The 22,539-nt window shown below is 35.7% G+C and overlaps 1 protein-coding gene across 2 annotated transcripts in view; it reads left to right on the top strand.

Moving 5' to 3' along the window:
- The first annotated feature begins 5,639 nt into the window (after positions 1-5,639).
- LOC110100847 (uncharacterized protein At2g37660, chloroplastic) overlaps positions 5,640-22,539 on the top strand; it is a 32,526-nt gene continuing 15,626 nt past the window's right edge. The window contains exons 1-7 of one of the 2 annotated variants that reach the window (XM_020828542.2): positions 5,640-5,958; positions 6,775-6,861; positions 6,935-6,993; positions 7,577-7,672; positions 7,811-7,891; positions 16,965-17,027; positions 17,119-17,292. In XM_020828542.2, coding sequence (XP_020684201.1) covers positions 5,718-5,958; positions 6,775-6,861; positions 6,935-6,993; positions 7,577-7,672; positions 7,811-7,891; positions 16,965-17,027; positions 17,119-17,292 — 801 coding nt within the window. In that variant the 5' untranslated portion in view covers positions 5,640-5,717. The remainder of the gene's footprint in view (positions 5,959-6,774; positions 6,862-6,934; positions 6,994-7,576; positions 7,673-7,810; positions 7,892-16,964; positions 17,028-17,118; positions 17,293-22,539) is intronic. The other variant, XM_028693534.1, reaches the window with a different exon arrangement.

Consider the following 22,539-nt stretch of genomic DNA (forward strand, 5'->3'; position numbering starts at 1 on the left):
AGCTGCAACAGAAGCGCACCTCTGTGCCCTTGGATCCTGTCATAGTTCAGTGCTGATGAAGACACCATCATAGCTTAATGGGAACTTTTTATCTTTTATTTTTTTAATCCAGATCAATGTTATTCAGAATCCTTCTTCATTTCTATTTGATTGTATAACTCAACTCTATTGAAATGAGTAAAGGGATATATTTCTGACAAAATTGACAAAGTTAAAAAAGCCATAAGTGAAGCCCACTTATATATTTACAAAGTGCATCTTGCATATTTAAATAGTTTTAATAACTCAAAAAACTTATAAAGAAGATATAATAGCAGAGTCAATATTTATTTGCATTATCATTGGATAATAAAAATATTGACAAACAAATATATTAATAATCTAAATTTGTTCAAAATAAAATATTAGAGATGATTTGAGTGAATTATTATTAGTTTTAATAAAATGATTATGAAGGCATTTATTATTAATAATAAAATTTTATTTAAATTAATTGAAATGTTATTATAACTTGAACATAATAAAAAACAAATATATGATCTTGAACAAAATTAGAACTAGATATATATGTTCAATCCCTACATCAACTCGACAATAAATAAATTTGAACAAGAATGATATTTAGGCTTCGTTTGAGAAGAAATTATTCTGTGAGGAAGCTGGACACAGCTTTACATCCGGATGCCACGGTACCGTGCTGTGATACAATAAAAGGTGACGTGGTGCAATTTTTATTGGTCTCCGAATGGCATTCGGTGTCCGCACAAAATAACTTTTCTCGTTTGAAACAAATTTCTTACATGCGTCAAAGAGTACATGTGCACCTTAGTATTATGTTTTATTTGTGTTTTTGGGTGAAAAGGCAGGATCTAATTGTGAGTTTTTAAAGTCTACACATTGCTCAAAAAAGAAAGTGGCAGACAAGGAAATAAAAAATGAAAATAAGGCCAAGTAAACTCGCTTTTGCAAGCTTTAAAAGGTTGTTTTGTCAATAGAGACTGCTTACTATGAAGCAATGACAATTCTGAAGGACCACAATGTCTCCTTAGTTCTACTCAATTGTAGTTTTATGGCAACATTTCACATTATTTAACTAGGTTTAATATAAAATGTTATAACAAATTATTACTCAAATGGCTGAAAAATAAGATATTCACTATAACATGAATACTATTAAAAATCTAATTAATTTTTTTATTTTCCCATCATACTTTATTTATTATCAGTTCAAACATTAATAATAAAATATTAATAATATCTGTAAATTACTTATTTTTCAACTTTTCTAATATACTGTTTAATTTTATTTTAAATGTTAATATTATTTTAACTGTGAATTAATATTAAAATGTCAATATTAAATTAACAATAAATTTTAATATTTTCATACCTGGTATTTTATATTAATACATATTTTTCTAGAATATTTTTAAGAAATATATAAACGATCACTAATATTTATAATAATTACAATCAATTTTATTAATAACGCACATTAAAATAAATATTCTTTCTTTATATGCTTTGGATAAACTCTTCCACTATTTACCTTCTCCCACAATCCACTGCCTCTCATTTTGCTTTCGTTTGCATGACCTATAAATCTTTGCCTCTCCAACTCTCACGCCACCCAAAGCCAGCCGACCTCGCTCCCGACATCCTTGACCTCCTCTGACCCCTACAAGAAGCCTGATCTCTTCCCTTCAACCCACCTCCACCTCTCATCCAATCGATCATTGACATTCGAACGGTCACTACCACGGGCCATCTCTCACGCACATGTAACTTCTTTAATACCACATTTTTCCTTCTTACCTCCATCACTTACTCTCCTTCTTGCCCTCCATGTATCCTGCCACATTTTATATTCTTCATTCTTCTTCTTCTTCTTTTCTAATCTTTCTTTTCCTCCGTTTTTCCCTACCTCATCTTCCTCTCTACTTCTTCTTCTTATTCTTCTTACACTACGGGAAAACACGCGATTACCATCGGATTTTCCGGCGGAAAATTCTGGACGGTAATAAACGGCGCAGGTACCGGCGGATTTTCTCGTCGTAAAGTTTGCGTCAACCTTTCCAGCGCATAATACGCCGTAAATTTACCGACGCCGGTTCCGCCGGAGAAATTTTCGTCGTTTTATCCACCGATAATGGCCGGTTCATAATGCGACTCTAAGTACCGGCGGATATGGCGCCGGAATTATGACGTTTTTCAACGTCGATAACGATCCGTTTTTTCGCCGGTAGTACGTCGGAAACTGCGCCGGAGAAATTTCCGACGCAAGATTGGCGCCGGAAATAATTTATTGACGCGATCAAAACCGGCTTATGGATTTCCGCCGCAACGTGCGCCGGAAACTTATAGTTCCGTCGGAATATCTATGTTTTCCGGCGGATTTCGTCTGCCGGTAATATGGAGTTTTCCTGTAGTGTTACTCTTTATTTTCATGTCCTTCCATTTCTGTGCTTACAAATTCTTTATGATTAAATTTATATTTTTTAAATTTTTAGTCCTCTTATTTTGCAATAATTAAGAGCATCACAATGCAAAAATCTCACAACATAATTATTTCATCAATTTTTTTTTAAATAAAAGATGTGCTTTAAAAATACATTTTTTAAACTACTTTTAAGGAAAATTAAAGATTGGCATAAGCACAATCATGATTATTATGAGTTTTATTAATTCATTGTCCAATAAGTTCAAAAGCCATCTATACTTTTATATATCATACTTTTTTTAAATATAATATTATGATAATACAATATAACAATATGATTTATTTTTACCGTTAATACTATTATTATTAAATTACAATAATGTTTGGATAATGTTTGACTATGTGTTGTTACATAATAAAATTACTCTTCTTTAATAGTATAAAAATATGTCAATCATTTGATAAGATTACAATTAAGAAATATTAAACTACATAAATTTCATACACATTATATATATATATATATATAATTTTATATATTAAATATTGATTTTCTTTTAATTATATAGATTAATATGACTATAAAATTTGTGAGTTAAAATTCATAGAATTAACCTAATAAAATGTATGTTTTTTTTTTAATCTTAATCATCTAAACTAAGTATTTTTTTGCACCATGTAGGTGCTTCTGTATGCTTATGCATAGCTTCTTACGTATCCTTGCATAGGCATAGTACAAAAATCATAATTTTTAGTGATTAATATTATATTTTATTTCTATTATAGCATAAATAATACACTATATATTCAAAGTCTTATAGAAATTTGAACAATTCTTCATACTTTAGCACTCTTAATTAATGAAATTTATTTGGAATGTTTTTAATGCTTTTATTACAGTTGATTGAACTAGCTTTTATTCTACGATCTATCTTAATTGTGTCATATGTTTTAATTTATTGATATTTATGGAATGCCTAATTTTTTTTTAATTTATCTTTGTCTTAGATGAGCTCATCTGAAATATACAATCATATTTATTGGGTTGATTTATCTAAAAATCAAAAGATTGTAAGGAAGAGGAAGATGAATACACAAGAATTTATTGAGGAGGATAAGTTCGATTCAAATCCGAAGAATAACAAACTCTCCATAGAGGAGAGAAAACAAGTCTTTAAAAGATTCTATATGAAGAAAGATTATGTTTGCCCCGAGAGGATAAACAGAAGAATTGTGAATATTTTGGATGGACTAGAACTGCACATTGATGTTTTTAAATTTTTATTCAATGCAAATGTTGTATTTTTCCTTTTATCTTCACTTAACAATTGTTATATTTTGTGTATCGTTGGTATTTTTATGATTGTTCTGACACTCAATCTATTTTAATTTTATAGAATATTTAAAGTTTACATTACCTTAATTCTTCTATATTTCCTTCAAAGATTTCAAAACGTCCAATGATTTTGCTTCAAACTTGATTAACCTCATTAATTCCTTTAAGTATTGAAAAAAACACATATTTGTTCGGGATTTTTTCAATCTTTTAAAACTTAGATTTTTTTTTTTTATCTCCAAGATAAAATTCATTAGATTCTTTAGCAAATATAAATGAAATAAATTTAAATTGTATTATAAATCTAAATTGGATGTTATTATTTATATAATACATTATTTCAATTAATTTTAATTCATGTATAATACAATTATAAATCATCTATATTCATATAAATATAAAATTTCATATTGATATAGAATTGTTGCGTGCTAGGAAATACGCGGCGGTAGAGTTTGTAAATTCGTGTCCGAGCGTTGCACGTAAATATAACACACAAACAGGAAGATAAAAGAACACCGAGATTTGTACGTGGAAAACCCAAAAAGGGAAAAATCACGGGGCCTTGCCCAGTTGTAAAATTCCACAAACGCTTTTGTAAATTACAAGAAACAGATTTGTCCCGCAAATTGGGACGATCAGATTACAACTTGAAGTAAATTTACAAAGTTTGCAGAATCCCGTCGTTTCCTGAAAATCCGGCAGAGTTCCGGAGTATTCAGGCGGCGGGAAGATCTCTGGCGGTGGTCGAGGAGGAGAGGAATCACCTTTTCTCCTTTTCCTTCTTCTTCTCTTCTTCTTCTATCTCTTCACTTGAGTCCACTCAAAAAGGAGAATGAGGGGTCTATTTATAGTTTTTATGGAGTGACAAACCCCTTAAATAGGCGTGAGATCAGGGGCGAATTGGAAGTGTTTTGAATGGACGGCCGATATCGAATCCTTTGATCATGCACCATTCATTGGGCATTTGAAGACCTTAATGATGTTGGAATTCGGCGATCTTGAGCTCGTTGGATTTGTCTCGTCGAGCCGTTCTATTCGAGTATAAGCTCGTCAAAATCGGAGATCGTTTGGTAACTCAAATTGCGGTTTGAACCTTCCAACAGCGCTTCGGATCCTTGATTCGGACCCATTTGGACTCGGATTGGGTCGAATTTGGTGTCGTTGGATTCATATTTCCGAGACGCTCAGTTTGACTATAAGCTCGCTGAAATCGGAGTTTGGATGCTCCCAAAATTAATTTTTGAAGTTTCCAACTAGCTTTTGCCTCGAGATTCGTGTCGGATCAAGATAATTTTGTGATGAGGTATCAAGAATTTTATATGTTTAATATATCATAATGAATTATTTTTTATATGCTGGTTATTTTTAAATTTTTATTTGTGCACTCTTACTAGTTTCATCCTAATTCACCCGATGATTCGAACCTTAAGCCACTCGTTGACTGGTCCGATTATGCCTTCAGTTTTTTCATCAATCGAAGAATAATATGTTACCAGTATTAAAATTGTTTTTGCACGCTCTCCATTATCCCGCCTTATTTTGTCACGAAAAAATTAGATATAAAAAAAGGGAAATTTACATATATACCACTTTATAACATCCTATTTACATATCTAACACTTAAAACTTTAATATTACATTCAGACCATCCTATATTATTTTAATATCAAATATATCACTTATATTTCTTTACTACCACTCATATATTTCATTTCTACAACTCATATTTTGTATGAAAATGAATTATGGATGGTATTTATGTAATATTAAAATTTTAGATGTTAAATATATAAATAAAATAGTATTAAGTGATATATATGTAAAACTCCTAAAAAAAATAGGCAACAAAATATAGTGTGTGTACGCACATCCAACAGGTTCGGATTGCGTACCCAGTAATTATCTTGACCACTTTGCCTTCACAGAGATCAGTCAGTTATGGCTTCTTCTTTCCTCCTTCGACCTCTCTCGGCAATTGAAACCATGAAAGGCGGCGATCATTCAATAGCCAGCTTGCACCTCTCATCTCCGTTTTCTCCATCACGTATCCCCATTCTTCACTCTAGCAGTTTCTCCCTATCCTCCTTCGGCCTTTCTTATCTCCGTCCCTTTCTCATCTGCCATTCCTCCAAGAAGAAAGAATCCGGCTTCACAGATCGCATTCTTGACTACATTGAAGGTAAGATTGTGGTGCAAATCTCTTCGCGTTCATATTTGCTTAATCGGGATTGAAATATTAAAACCCTAGCATCGGTCCAGACACCGCCAACCGCAGTGGAGTAGATTTCGCATGCATGCCAAACGGAAAAATTGGTTTTTACTGGACGTCCAATATTTGCATTGTTGTAAATGCCTTTCCCAATCTTTTTTACTGGAGATATCTGTGGCTATGCTTTTTTTTACTAGTTAGAATAATCTTTAATATTCTTCTTTTCATGCTGATCTGAATCATCTTTAATACGCCCATAGGCATTTTCTTCATTGATACAATTGTTAACATTGTAGGCACTATCTACTTCATTTCCTTTTCATTAAAGTTAATAGAGTTCACATTATAACATAAACTAACTGCTCTACTTCATCATCGGCCTCGTCATTATTATCATCATCACCATTAGCCTTATACAAACTCTTTAATGTCAAATCCTCATTTTAACTTTATTTTTGTTGTTTGCTGCTTATGATATTAATTTCTCTAAAACAAATCATGTAGTCTACTTATCCAAGTTATGTTTTTTGCTCTTTCCATGCACATTCCTACATATAGTTGTATATATGATGGAATACACTTTAATTTTCATGTGTGTTTACTGTTAAGCATATTTTTCTTCAAATAGTGTGTAGAGTTCTTGCTGACAGAAGGATAACTTTATTATTACTAATTTACTATTATCCAGTTAGCCAGGGCCCTTACTATTTGATTGCCTTTAATATGATGCATTTTGTTTATAAGTTGGCTACAAGTGAAACTTCATTAATAAAAAGCTACTTTTAGGTGGACCCAAGTTGAGGAAGTGGTATGGGGCATCAGACATCCTCCCAAAAGAGGTTGGACCTGAAGATGAGGATAGTGAGTCTCCTGGTAAGAGAAAATTGAAGTTCTTCTATTGGAAAGAAATTCAAATATTTGATTTTTGTACCTATTTAATTGTTAGAAATGGGAGAAGTTCGAGATGCAGTGTTGGTGACAAATGGTGAAAGTGAAATTGGTCAGGTGCTGATTATTATACCTTTCTAAGTTTTCACAATGAATCTAGAGGGCATGGGTATGAATTGCGGAAACAACCTCTTTAGAATGCAAGGAGTAAGGTTGCACACATCAACCTTTACCTAGATCCTGCATTAGTGTGAAGCCTTATGCATGGCACTTATTTTTAATATTTTTCTATCAAAGTCTGTATTGGTTAAAAGTTCTAATTTGCTCAATTACATCATGATATTTATCTACATGCACTCATGGATTAATGCTATGTCATCTATTTTTTTTTTCAAATGCAACCAAATAGTACACAAAGTGAAATTTTCAAAAAGTTAGTCCAATTTTGGTAATAGAATTTCCAAAAAAAAAAAGAAGAAGAATTTTGATACTGATCACTATTTTTTTACCCACAGATAAAATCATTACCATATGAGAACTAGTTTAAAAAGCAATCTGAACTAACATAGGATGTTTTCTTTGATCTCAAAGTTTTTGAAAAGTTAAAAATAAAGTTATATTTATGATACCTTACCATGTAACATTACGACATTTTTCTTGTTAGCACTACCATAAAAAGATGTGATTGCTAGCTTCGTAGATGGTAATCCTATCACTGATTGTTAAGCGGGCTCGAGTAAAAGCATTGTTTAAGGATAAAAAGGCTTCCGTTGATGCTTTTGGAACATATGTTGAGGTGACCATCATCTCTTAGTACCTTCTTTAATGTTCATTTTGTTACAATCAATGGTTCCAGAAGTTGATTCTTTTTCTGATGAAGAATCTAAAATTTCCTCCTTGACCGCTAAATTTCCTTGCTGCTGTTAACACGAAGCCACTTGTTGGAGACTTGAGTAATATGTCCTTCCTTTCAAAGGCCTTGAGGGGTGTTCGTGCAATAATCTGTCCGGCAAATGTAAGAAAACTTGGGTGGTAATTTTTTCATTTTCCGTGTAATCGTTCATCTTACAATTCTTTCTTTTTGCTGTTTATTATTTTTTGCACCATCGTATAATGCTCTGCAACTTTACTAACAAATATGATTACTTTAAGATGCTGTTATTTTTTCTGGATTGTTTGTCATTGTTAATGCTTAGTCTTGCAGATGTTGAGATTTAAAAGGTAAACGCTTTATGAATTGTATAATTAATCTACTATATATCGATATTATAATGCCAATGCATAAATACGGAAGTGTAAGGAGCATCATAAAGGTTCCCATCAGTATAAAAAATCTTTTGGTTGCTATTTCCTTCTGTGAAAAAAAAACAACCTACATGGGAGGAGATCATAAAGCACTTGCATTTCTAGGAAGCATGTGATGTTCATTATCCTTATGTGATGTAAATAATGAGCCAAGTTATAGTACAAAGCTCTGTTGGCACCACGCCATGACCATTGCAACTTGATTGAGTCCATTGGCACGAGTCTACATAGCATGAATATATTTTATGCTAACCTTCACTCATTTATTTTTTATTCATGTGTTTTCAGTTGGATAGGACTCACTTTTCGTATTGTTTATCCAAGGGGCTTTATCTACCACAAATAGGCTTATTTTGATCTGGAATGGAACTGACAAATTGAGAAAAGTTCCCTTTGGCTATTGCGCACCTCCGAATCTTTGCTCTCTTTTTATTCCCCTTTTCCATCCTCATCACTCTCTTCTTTCACATTCCATCTCATTCTTTGTTTCTCTCACATATCTCGTCTTTGTCTCTCTCATCCCGGTTATGCCACTTTCCCTCCTTTTCCCCTCCATACCCTTTATCTTCCTCATTCTCTCTACCTTTTCCCCTCAAAATCTGCTCTCTCCCTATTCTCAGTTTCCCCTTCCGCTCTCTAATCAGAATTTTTCCTCCACTTATACTAATTGCAAAAGCATGCTTACCTTACTATCTGCTGTCTTCTGTAATTAATCAATACTAACAAGTGTTTATTTGCTTCCTTGAAAATGGATTGCAGGGAATAGTGCCACATTCAAGTAAATTGTGGTCAGATTGGTTCCAAGCTCTGTCACTCTAGACTACAAAGTGATTTGGGATGGCCTGTAAATTGTCCCAATGAGAAGTGAATGCATGCGTTGTCGTACCTAAAAGTTGCTTTACTTAGATTCCCTCAATTTACACCAACCTTCTAGCTTATAAAGTTGATATATCACCAAAAATCATCTTGATCGGGCATGAATCTAGAGGCATATTTGAATTGAAAACATCCAAAATTAAATTCAAGACAATTTGGACTCCGATTTCAGCAAACTTATAGTAGAACTGAATGCCTTGACGAGATGAACCCAATAACACTAAAATCTATCAAATCTGAGCCCAAATAGGCCCAAAATGCAGGGCTTTATGCATATTTGAAAGCTTTAGGATATTAATTGGATAACCAAATGATCTTCAAATTAGACATACTTATAGTTTAATCAAGCGGCTCTATGAGACGAATCTGATGAGCCTAAGATCGCTTGATTCCAACACTATTTAGACGCATGCATGCTGAAGAAATGATTTATGATTGTGGGAATCAATACATGCTGTTCAATGGAGTGCTTCAAATTTGCTTTAAAATTTCTTATTATTTATGGGGCATGCCACTTTCAAAAAATTTATAAATATACTGTGACGCCCCAGGCATTCATAGTGAAAGGATTCGTCTGACATTCTGATTGAACTCCATTCCAGTTGCATTGCTCGGACCTGAAAATATTAACCACATATAATGAGCTTCAAAAAGCCCAGCAGGTCACCAAAGCCTACAATTGAAATCAAAGCACGGTACTTCTATCAATATGCATGTCAGTCAATCAAATCTATAACAGTCAATGGTCAATGAGTCTATGCAATACGGAAATCAATAGTCGATGCAGCGATAGAAGAATCGATAAATCAAACTCAATAAATCAATACGTCAAATCTCAGAAAAATCTGTACACAGAAGAAAATCAATCGATCAATCAAATCAATCGATCAAATCAATATTATCTAGTCAATGAACTCGATTAGAAAAGAAATACAATAAAGCTCAGTCTATACTAACAATGAATCAAATGCAGCAGGTTACTATGGTGCAGAAGTAATAGTATCAATGAATCTATAAGCAATAATATCAATGAATCTATAGTATCCATGTCCATAGCATCAATGAATCAATACAATATCTATATCCATCCATATCAATATCTATGCTCAGTAGTATCAATGCTCAGCGATCAATCAATGAAATCGATGAAATCGTACGATACAGTAAATCCATAGTTCCGTCACTATCATTTAGAGAGCAGACCAATACGTATCCATATGCGTCAACACAGTACGTCGAGCCGCAGCAAAGTACGCAGCGCGGAGATTTATGCACTCAAATACAATATTAACTCGAAAAGTAAACCAGACGTGGTATCTAATCAATTCAGTATGTACGCTCCGCTTGTCTCTCTGCATACACGATGCCCATAATGCTGTATGTAGGAATCCAACATTGCTGTTGTAGATATCCCATACCGTTGGTTCAATAAGAGCGTCGTCAACTCTGTGCCCGTCGGCATATAAACTCCCTTATCGACTCCCAAATCGTTTCTATACTAATGATCAATATAGACTTAAAGGAAAGCCGTCGGCGCCACTATACCTGTACATTTTCAAGTCAATCTCCAACCAACGTTCAACCAGGTTCACTCTTCTTTCAGTACTCCATAGTCAACTAATAAGAACAATGTAAGACGCAATCATATCAACATTCTATGCAATATCTATTCAACCGTTCATCGAATCTCAGAAAAACGAAAATCGTAGATCTGGATCGGACAGGGCACCGTAACGGGCAGTACTACCTCCAAGTTACACAAAAATCTACAAAATTCAAGCATATTCATCCCAGACGTATAGATAGAAATTTCAAGGGACAATATATAGACTATTATTGCCACTGAATCACATATCAAATAACATCCTGATATTTTTCTATCGATAGAAATCGCGTATAGAACCCAAAATAGACCGGCGTAAATCGTTTCAGAAAATAAATTAAATCGTGTAAATATTCGGTATCTAATAAACATTATTAAAAGTTGTGCGGTGAAAAGTTGTGTCTATACATAAAACCAGGGTCCGTTTTTCGATCACAAAAACACAAAACGAGTGCACACATACGATCAAACTCATATTTCTGAAAACGAAAAGGATTCAGATCCTACCACGAGATAATACTTTTCCCAACAGCGCACGTCGGACGAAAAGCGCTCCGCGGCCTCCGAAACCAAGCTTTTCCTTCGCTTTCCTTCTCTTTCTCTCTCCTCAGATATTTTTATTTTTATAAAAAAGTTTTCTCTCTCCTCAAATCGAGCTGATTTCCTATAACATCAGTCTGATCGTCCTGGCCGATCACCACATCGTCCAGGACGATATGACCAATTTTCAATCGTTCAAGACGATTTTCCAGGACGATAATTAATTTGGCAAAAACCCTTGCTCTCGGGATTTTGCCATGCACTGATCGTCCCAAGACAATCCCAAATCGGCCTGTCTGGGAGGAAAAATCAAATCTGAGAAGGCAAATCAAAGGAATGAGCTCTCACACATACCCCCACTCCAACATGAGGGGGGAGCGTGGACCCTTGGCTAGAGAGGGAAGAGAGCTTTTTAGGCTTGAAGAATCCTAGAGCTCCACCCAAGCACCACCATCGACGAATGCTAGTTACATGGCTGCTGCTGTCAGACCTCAGCCTTAACCCAGTCGTTGGACCTCCTCCGCCCATCGGTCGCTGTCGAACCTTCTCTCGGCTACATCGCTGGACTTTTGCATGCCAACCTTTGCAATTGAACTTTCATTGGTTGATAGTCATCGAACCGTCGTCCCCCTACTAAGGTCCTTCCAACCACCATCGTCCGACTATGGTCCCTCCGGACTCCGTCGCTCAACTACAGTCCCTCTAACTACTGTCTCTCGATTACGATCCCATCAACCTCTGTCGCCTGCCGTTATGGTCCCTCAACTTTAGTCATGTGCTAACTACAACGCCTCTGAGCATCATCGCTCGACTACGGTCCCTTCAACCTCTGTCGCGTGAGAATGTCCCTCTAACTTTCATCACCCGACTATGACTCCCTCGCCCTCCATCGCTCGATTACAGTCTTAGCGACCTCTATCGCATGACTATGGTTCCATCAATCTCCGTCATCCGACTACACTCCCTCTGACCAAACAAACATGCTAATAATCTCTTAAGAATAACTCTTATGCCATTGGATTCTTCCAGCACTAACAATGTAATGTGCTCAATACAATATATATTTATTATATTGTGCCATTGCATTCATCGAGGGATGGACATCATTTGTAGTTAATGACAAACACTAGAATAATCATTTCAACTTGGCCAGACTAGGTAGTTTTGCCCCTTTCTTAAGTTTTTACATAAAAAATTTGGGGTCTCTTATGATTCTTGCACTCCTCTCTCTTATATGTGTATTTGCTAGATCTTCGTGCGAAGCTAGAATGATAAACTATATCCCTCTCTACCACCGTGAATGTTCCGACATGCAACAAAAGTTATCAAGGAGTCAATTCACATTAGTTCACATTTTAAAAAACTCATCAATTGAGTTAGTGTCTTTGATCATGCGCTTCAATGGTATCCCTCCATTACAATTTTGTTAAAAAATCTCTAAAATTAAATAATACCCTTCACTTATAAGACAATATGGAGTACATGGTCAAGAAGAACTTTTTGGGACTGTGTGATAGAACTATAAAAGTGTACACTCATCGGAAGCATATAAAGTGAACTTTAATAAGAGCATGTTTAAATTGCATTGTATTTTATTTTTCTTATCATTGCATTTTTTTGTTTTAGTTTAATGCTAAGACATGCCAATAATGCTGACTTTATTAAGAATGAACTGTGTTTTCTAAAATTTTAACTCTCTTTAGGTTTGGTTAACAAGTAATAACTATTGGCATTCCCAATTCAACCAATATCATGAACAATCCTATCTCTAGCTTCCATGGTTTTCTATTATGTAAAATTTCAAATATACTATTTCCTTATTTGTGATTTCCTTGTCCTTTTATACGTCTTCTCGTGTAGTCAAGCGAGTCTTATAGAATTGATGATTGCTAAAATTGTCGAAGTCTTTTTCTTGCGGTTTCTGCTACAAGATCGGAATCTCCTTCTTGAAGTCACTGATCGCTACACTCTCGGAGCAGTGAAGTGCTTATTATTGCTATAACTAGGAGTTGATTTTTTTCTTTTCCTTCGATGTATTGTTCGGAAATTATGAAACCTAATACTAATTAATATTATTTCAATGTTGCAGTAATTAAAATTATAATTTATTATGGGATCTTAGAAAATCTTAAGGAATTTCTTATTTTAGATCCTTCACGGGCTATATGTAGTACTCCCATGGTTCGTAAAAATCAATGAAAATTTAATATTGAAATAAAATTTCAGCTTTTTGTCAATTCTTGTATGTGTGTTTGTTGGATGTGTATTCTACAATTACTTTACAATTTTTGATCACTTGATGACTATTTATAGCGGCAAGTCTTCTTGTAGTGATTTGGTGCTTGGATCTCCATTTTGGGTGATCTATCCATAATTTTACTTTTATTTTGTTTGGTGTTATTGAATATTTACGAAGTGTGATATATGTTAGATTTTTTGTAGTGTGAATTTTGATCATTAATATTATTTTACCTTTGTTTATTATTTTTTGTAAATTCCAAAGTGTGGTGGTCTTCTTGTTTGTTCCAATCCAACATGTATTCATAGTACCATCCCAGTACTCAATTATACCTTGGAGTCAAGACACGAAAATCGACTATATTCAAATAAAATAATTAAAGATAAATAGCCTTGTAAACGCTTGCCTGTTTGAGTACTCTCTAATGTACTCTTAGTATATAATGAGCCCACCAAGTGTAGTCACTCAAAGACTGAGGTGGACTGTCAAATATAGGATCACAATGCTGATGCTCAATCTCATGATGTATTAAGCGGTAACTTAGCAGTCTATTGGCATATGTATTATCTGCAAATTCTGTTGCTGGTTATAGAATATCCTGAATCCTGATCACCATAACTCAGACCTTAGACAATCCACTCCAAGGAGGCACCATCACTATGATGTAATTTGAGACTGATTATCCAGTTTACAGGATCATTCCCGATTGGATGATCCGAGTAAAAAATAGCCATGGGAGGAGAGCGAATAAATAATATGTCATAAATATCCCAATCAATTAGCATCTCTTGATGCTAAGGCAATCGATCATAAATAGATGCTGACTAGAAAATATCATATCTATCTATATCCCTCCAACTATACTTCGAGGGTTTAGAACAACGTAGTGAACGGGGCTTGTTCCAATCAAACATAGTGACCTGAAGAAAAAAAAATAGGACGATGAAAAACACACAATCTGTGCCTACAACGAATTTATTGCATGAAAATCACCTAACAAATTCGTTGGGAGACAATTTATTTGACTAAATAAAAAAAAACGAGAAAATTAAACAAGTGCACCGCTTTAGAAAATGATTGAATAGGTGAAATGTTTTCTAAACAACACAACCATTCACATAATATAAAAATAAAGGAAAATGAAAAAAAAAACTTACATTCCTTTCTCTTGTGATCTCGACGGCTTGTTCTCACTTTCTCAGTGCTTTTGATCCAACATTCACGTCCCTGTTTTTGTTTACGCTCGCTTCCGTCTATAGGAGACTCGTAGCCGACCCATCCTCTGTTTATGCAGGCCAATTCCAAGCCCACGTCTCCACCTTTGCATGATCTTACCCACGCGCAGCCTGCCCGTCCACTAGTCCGGCTGCGCCTCCCGTGCCTCACGCTCATGCATGCCCTAACCCGCGCAGCCCGCATCACCAAACCCGCTTCAACCTAACGTCATGATCCCTATAGTCGGTGTCTCTCACATTTACCTACCAATCCACTACGACCGAACACCCGCACTGCCTGTGCATGCTCCTGAGCGCCTATCTTTGTGCGCACGATTCCACCTGCGAGACTTGTCGTGCAATTCACCCACGTCGCACTCCTGCGTATCTGCATGAACTAGTCCTTCCTCAGGATCGATTCTGCTTTTATCTTCTCCAACCGTAATTGCAAAAAAGGCTCATTTCTACTCTTGTATAGTTCCTAACAAAGCCTACAATTGCCCAGGAATATAAAGAGTTGGCATAAAGATATTTTACAATAATTATAATAATAATAACAAGCAACATGTACATTTGAATCGAAGACCTACGTAGTTGGATCTTCGATTCGACCATGAATGCTTAAGTTGACGACCTTGCGCCGTTATATCTTTGACCCGGCTAGAAATATTTTGAAATTGAAGACCTCGCATCGTTGTACCTTCGATCCGGTCGAGAAAAACCAACGACAAGTGTCGTCTTAATCTCTCTTCGAGGGGAGGGGGATGTCGAAAGACTGCCAAATTTTCTAGAAAAAATTTAGTAAATAAATTAAAATTATAAAGCAACAGGTACATTTGAATTGAAGACTTGCACCATTGTATCTTTGATCTGACCAAGAATGCTTAAATTAAAAATCCGTACCATTTTATCTTTTTGATCCGTCCGAAAATTTTGAAATTGAAGACTTCGCGTCGTTGTATCTTTGTTCCGATTTGGAAGAACCAATGCCAAGTGTCATCTCAACCTCCTCTCGCGAGGAGGTGGCGTCGGAAGGCTGTCGAATTTTCTAAAAAAAATGATAATCTTTGGAGATCATTTTTAATTAAAAAAAGAAGAGGATTAATTTTAAAAAGTATTTAATTAGTCAATTAAAATATTGGGTGATATTTGAGAACGTTTAAAATAATTTGGATGCCATTTTTAAACTGAATTGGAGAGCATTACAAAATTTGATAATCTAAGAAGCAATTACGCAAAGGTGCCTAGAAAATAATTGGAAACTATATAGTTTCTAAGAAGCAAATACAATAATTTAAATTTTAAAAATTACTTTTTCGGGCATGCTAGTAATGTGCCCCTTGCAGCCTTCCATTTTTTCTTCTACTTCTAGGGATCAATCCATAGCACTCTTCTTTGTTCAACGTATGAATCCGTGGCCCCTTGCAGCCTTTCAATTCCGCTGGCCTGGGAGCAACCTGTGGCCTTTGTCCTTCCTAATTTAGCATATGAATTTGCGGCTCATTGCTTTCTTTGTTTGTATGTTAATCTATGGCACGTTACCTTTTATAACAACCCATAGCTGTTGATTTTAGTTAATTTCAACAGTTATGGATCCAATTGTTAATACTCTTAAGAAAGGAGAACTCAGGTCAATGAAATCCATTGAGCGTGCCTTCAATGATTTACAATTGTCAATGCATATTTTTTTCTTCAATTGAATTGTCAATGCCGATTTTCTAGACGTCTATGTTATTCATGCAGATTTGTACATATATGCAATGCTGATTTTATGCTATGAGCCTCCACTTGACAGTCATGCATGCAACTCCATGCTTTAACATTCGATTGCTGCACCTGAAAAGCAGTGTAGCAGCGTTTTGAGAATTCCAGTATCCAAGAGGAAGTTATTTGTTTACTTGGCGCTTTTTCATGTAGCTCCATGCATTATTTTTTGAATTCTCCACCTGAAAACTGCTGCTAAGAAGCACATGAAGTAATTTATTTAATAGTCTCTTAATGCCCTTATTGTCCAAAAGGAAGTTTTTCTCTAAACGTTCATTCAGATTTTTATGTGTCATTATGCTGTTGTAGGACAAAATATCAAGCATGGAGGCTGAATTTTTTTTAATCTTTTTTCTTTCATGCCTGGGGATTCTAAGGAATATGCTGCATTTTCAGCATATTCTACTTTTGAACACATTAATTCAAAATGCTTTCTATTATTATCTCAGTGAATTTCGATGCCTCAAATGGCTTGTCTACTCCCACACTAATTTTACATCAAGGCTTAACCTCTAAGTTCATTCAGATTATAATGACATATTTGCAGGATGGTTTCTTCAGTGATGCTGGGCGAATGAAAGGTGTGCAGCATGTTATCCTTCTATCTCAGGTTCTCACCTTACCTTCATCCTATCGTTTTTGTATGTTAGATGTGGCAGCCAATCCCTTGACTAACAATTCATGTCTTCTTAAGGTTGCAGTTGGATGTTTATAAAAGTGCTGGGGTATTTCAAGCCATTATAAAGAAGAAGTCGAGGGAATTTGCAGAGAGGGATCAGGAGGTGGTTATTTCTTCTGGGATCCCTTACACTATAGTAAAGGCTGGATTGCTGCAGGATGTTCAAGGTGGCAAGCAAGGTTTCTGCTTTGATGAGGTTTTCCTCACTCTTCATGAATCTTTTTTTTTTTGGCCCATATTTTTCCACGTTTGGAGATGTATCCTTTTTGTTAAAAGTGACGCAAGATACACGGTGGAAGTGTGAAAAATACTAGGAAATAGAAAATAATACTAGTGTAATTGATAATGAATACCGAATGATGTTGAATGCTCATGACAGTGGGCTGCCAAATACTCAAAGCAAGAGAATCAGGAAACCAAAATTTGGGATGCATGAATTCTTCATTGATTCATCATTATTCATATAGAAGCTTAAAACCTAATTAATTATGAAGGTATCATTATCCTTATTATATTTTAATTAAGTTTGATGTACCCAATTTAGAAACTCTATCTTTTTTCCCTTGTGGGTGTCCTTCACTAGTGCATCTTTGCCTCTTCGTGTCCCTTTGTGGGCACTCCTCCATGCTCGCTTCAATCCTTTCTCTCTTTAGTGATCCTCTTGCATGGCTCTACAGGTTGTCTCTTGCAATCGCCCTTGTGCTCTCCTCTTCGCTCAATTCTGTCCCAATTTCTCATTTTGGGACGTGCTCAAGCCCGATGCCTAAGCATATAGTTCACTTGGATTCCTTGCATCATTTCCATGCTTTGATCCGGTCACCCCCTGTGCTAAAGTGTTCATACCCTTCATGCGCTTGTGCTCTTGTGCGCCAGATGTTCGTGTTTCTACTTTGGGGCGCTATCTACTTAGTGTAGGCAATTATGCCATTTTTGGCTTTGGCGCCTACGGTAGTTGCTATGCTACTTTGATCTAGTTTACCACTTATTAATTTTTATTCTTCATCTGGTCTCTTTCATCATGTCTCCTCATTTTCTCTCTCTCTCTGAATCATTCCTCCATATCCATTCCATCAATTATGCCGAATGCACCTTAGGAATTACCTCTTTGTGATGTTTTCCCTCTGAGCGCTCCTACTCATAGGATTTCAATCATTGTGGAATCTCCTTCACCTTGTGCTTCCCATTCATCCTCCAAGGTTGTTAGAGCGATAAGAGTCTTGGTCCTCAGCTTGTCTCCTTTTGCTTTCCCACATATTTTTATGTTAGATTACTAACATTAGAGGCAACTCATCAGGAATCAGGATCACCATCGTTAGATATTGGTTCTTATTTGACATGTTATTTCGATTTTTAGTTTAAGCCTTTGTTTTAGGCTTTTTACCTTTTTGCCCCTAAAAGGTCATTTTAGCATAAATATGAGGTGCCTTGTATTGTTTCAAAAAGAGAATGCATAATAAGAATTCAGTCCAGATTTTTTGTCCAAAACAATGAGCCGTCTCCCTTCTCTCTCTCCCCTCTCTCCCTTCTCTCTTTCTCGGTCGAGACAACACAAAGTAGCAATGGTGGAATCAGCCAGGTGTTGCTGGCCGGCTGGTCCATGTAAGGGAGATTGCAGAAGAGGTGACCAATGGGTCAAGTGGAGCCAGTGGGTGCTTGAGAAGAAGGTGCAGGAATTCAAGATCTCTTCCTTATTGGTTTGTTTTTCTCAACAAGTGTTGTTAGAGCTTGGTTAAGAAAGATCAAGGGGAAGGAGGAAGTTGTTTCTTGAACTCAAGAAGTGGAGTTTCTTGGCTGTTTTTGGGTAAACAGCAGGTGGAGGAGAAGTTTCCTAGGCTATTTTTCCCTAGGCAGCAGGAGTGGTAACTTTCTTGGTTGTTTTTTCCCTTGACAGCAGGTGGAAGGTAGGTTTTTCTGGGCTGTTTTTGATAAGGACATCAATAGGAGATTTCGACGTGTTTATCATCGAATGAATCGTAGATCGACGGCTACGATTCAAAATCTTTATTTATGTTGCATTTATGTATTTTAATTTTTATTTATGTTATGGTTTACCATTGTACCCCCGAGATGGATTAATTTATGTTGTAGCCGCGAGGGCATTTGAGTCTTTGTGTTTTTCTTATATATATATATATATATATAGTGTGTGTGTGTGATGACCCTCCCTATTGTATGGATAATGATTGATTAATGAAAATATTTCAGCTTTTGGTTCTTTGTTTCTTTGTGAGCTCTTGAGAAGAGAGAACCCTAGGAGAGGCCAAAGCAAAACCCGACAGCCACGTTTAAAATTGCGCAATAAGAGGCGCGCCTCAGCGCAATTTGGTCCATTTAAGCCTCAAAGCCCACGCAATAAGTTCAGTTTATGAGGCTTACGCCTCAAGTTTACTGAGGCGCGTCTCGCCTCATATATTTAAGGCACCGCCTCTAAAAAAATTAACCTAAAGTTTTTTTTTTTCAGTTTGGCCCCCCCAGTTGCCGACGTGGCGCGCCTAGTGAGATGTCGACGTGGCATCAACATTTAAACCCTGGTTTAGGTCGAATGCAGAGGCGACATTTAGATTTTCGAGTTGCAGCAAAAATTCGAACTTTCAAGCATTCACTCCGGAGTAATTTCAAGCATTCTTCACTCAGTTTCTTCTAAGATGTCGTCACCCACAAAGAGAAAGGTAACTTAAAGTTATGTTTTATGTTCCGTACTACGTATTTTATGGTTATGCTATGCGTTGGTGTTCAAGGTTTTGAAGATCTTTTTATTTTATGCTTATTCTATGCATATGCATTGCTTCTCAAAATTTTTTAAATGTTTGATACTTTGATGTCATCGTGTTTTCTCTGTATTCAAGGTTTATGATGAATTTATGTTGAAATTTGAAACAAAAAACCTAACTAAATTTTAAGCACCGAGTAATATATGCGTAGGCTGTGCGTACACAATGCGTCTTTTGTGCGTATTCTATGAGTACACGTTGCGTGTTCCTTGCTTATATTGTGTGTACTTTATGCGTGCATATAATTTGCTGCCATGTTTTCTGCACTGTGCGTGTGTTGTGCGTAATATATGAGTATTTTATGCGTACACTGTGCGTGACCGTTGCTTCTATTCTGTGTATGTTTTGCGTTTTTTGTGCTTGTCTCATTTACTTATTTTTTATTTTTTATTACAATTTCAGATATATGTTCGTCCAAGTTAACTATCGATGCTGGATGTTCCTTCGTTTCGAACAATTCTGTGACTAACTTTGGCTCAACAAATTACTCCTGAAGTTAAGGACACATTGAAACGTTTAAAGATGATACAGTTTTTGGAATTTTCCTGGGTTGAGCAAAATGTCCCTCGTTATTGTACAAATGAGCTGATCTCAAAGTTTGATGAACATTATCAAAAATAATGCTATTGTTATACGAATAGTCATATCCCATTCCTTTCCTGCTGATGAAAGTGTTACCCTTTCTACTGGTCTGCCAAAGTAAAGGAGAAAGAAATATCCCTGGCATTCCCTTAGCAATACTTCTGTTACAGTCAATGGACAATAAGGAATAGACCATGATGGAGTTGAACAAGCAAACCCCCAGAGACTATGTTAAGAACGTTTATCATGTATTTTGTTCAAATTTAACTTTTTCAACATTAACAAATTCAAAACCCCATCGGTTGATTCAAAGCAATAGTTTAATAATCCAGAAATGAATTTTTTTTGTTAATAATCTAGGCTAAGTTCAAATCAGAGAATTTTTAGTTTGTGAGAGCTTTAACAAAAGGCCTCCTCCAGTTTCAAATAAGAAGGCCCGAGCAAGATTACATCAATGATTTTGTACCGTCTGCTAATTTGTGAGTGCTAAAGTCGCTATTGCTTACAATTCATTCAAAAGTTTTATTAGCGCTCAAGTGTGAGTGCCTAAAGATTGTCCTTTCATCTTATGCAGATGTTGGTTCCTGGAGGCATACTACTATTCCATTACTCCCTATTGGTATGCTGAACAAACAGGCCAAAGGTTCCTCTTCGGTGGCCGATGGAATTCGTATATCTACAGGAGGTGATCATACTTGTTAATATAAGAAAATGTCAGATTTGGTATAGTCCTACTACAGGCAGTTCCCAGGCTGAAATGGTTATGATTATGTCGAGAAATAATCCATCAGACAGCCCTCCATCCCCTGATTCCCCTCATGAAATAGTCAATCATGCAAACAACCCCCCATCTCCCATCATACTCACACTCTCAGACAAGACCCCACCAATCTCCTAAGCACCACACTTAAGATTTTCTCCTGACAGCACTTGTAGTCTCAACAAGAAACAATATATCAAATCCTGCCAAGTAACTGTACAAAACTTGTTTCACGAGAATTTGAAGAACAGACTGAGCTCAAAACGTTTTGAAGATCGTAATGAGAGAGGTGTGGAGTTGATTGAAGGTCAAGGCTCAATAATTATATTGATCAGGAATCATAGAATAGTTCCTCAGAAAAGTCTGTTTGCTACTTCTTCATCTTGTTCAATAGGAGACAAATCAGATTATCCTCCATAAACCCTCAATGAACCAATGGAGTCTACTCCAGCAAAATGATCCAACTCCGCACCTAAATGCAGCCATATCCTAGCAGAAATGCAAACTTATTCCATATATCAAATCCAAATGAACCAAGTACCAGTAGGATCAACATTATAATAAACACCTGGTACACTTATGTTTATGCAAGATGAATACAGAAATTACAGAAGTGTCTTTCTGTGTTTGGACATTCTGAGAAGAGAAATTTTGTGCTGGCGAGAATAGTTTGAAAAGTGACAATAGCAAGGTAAAAAAGTTGCAACTTTATTTTTTGTTTGAATAATGATGTATGCAATGGTAGATGCGTGGAGTAATATGGTATGACTATGCGTGGGGTATGCGTTATATGCGTATGGTAATGCCGTGGGTTATTTGCCTTATAGAAATGTGTATTTAATTGTTTTGTTTTTCAAGGGCGACTCTATCTTGTGTTTGTGTTATGTGTTCTTATTATCCAGATCTGACATTGAGATTTATTAAGCGACCAGTATTTAGCCATTGAACAATTGTAGAATTTTGTTCCCATTCTCTTAGATGAGGAAGTTGGGTAACCTTATGCTCGACAGAGTACCATAAGATTCCTATACATTCCTCTCCAATCTATTGGGGTTAGTAAATTAGTATTCAAATTTATCAGTTTGAACTATTTGGATTAGTAACTTTAGTACTCCATTTCTTAGTTCTGTAATTTTACTACTTGCACTTGCAAGATATATAAATGGATAAATCTGTCCAATATTGCAGATCGATCATGTATAACCGAGCTTTCTGTTTCTCTTCAAACACATGTTTGAATTCATAGCTCAATTATTGAAATCCAATCAACATTGAGCCTCTTCTGGTTGGTTTGTTGGAAGAACAAACGTGAAAATTTTGATGACGTTGT

This window comes from Dendrobium catenatum, unplaced genomic scaffold, assembly GCF_001605985.2.
Source record: "Dendrobium catenatum unplaced genomic scaffold, ASM160598v2 fragScaff_scaffold_314, whole genome shotgun sequence".
Taxonomy (NCBI): Eukaryota; Viridiplantae; Streptophyta; class Magnoliopsida; order Asparagales; family Orchidaceae; genus Dendrobium; species Dendrobium catenatum.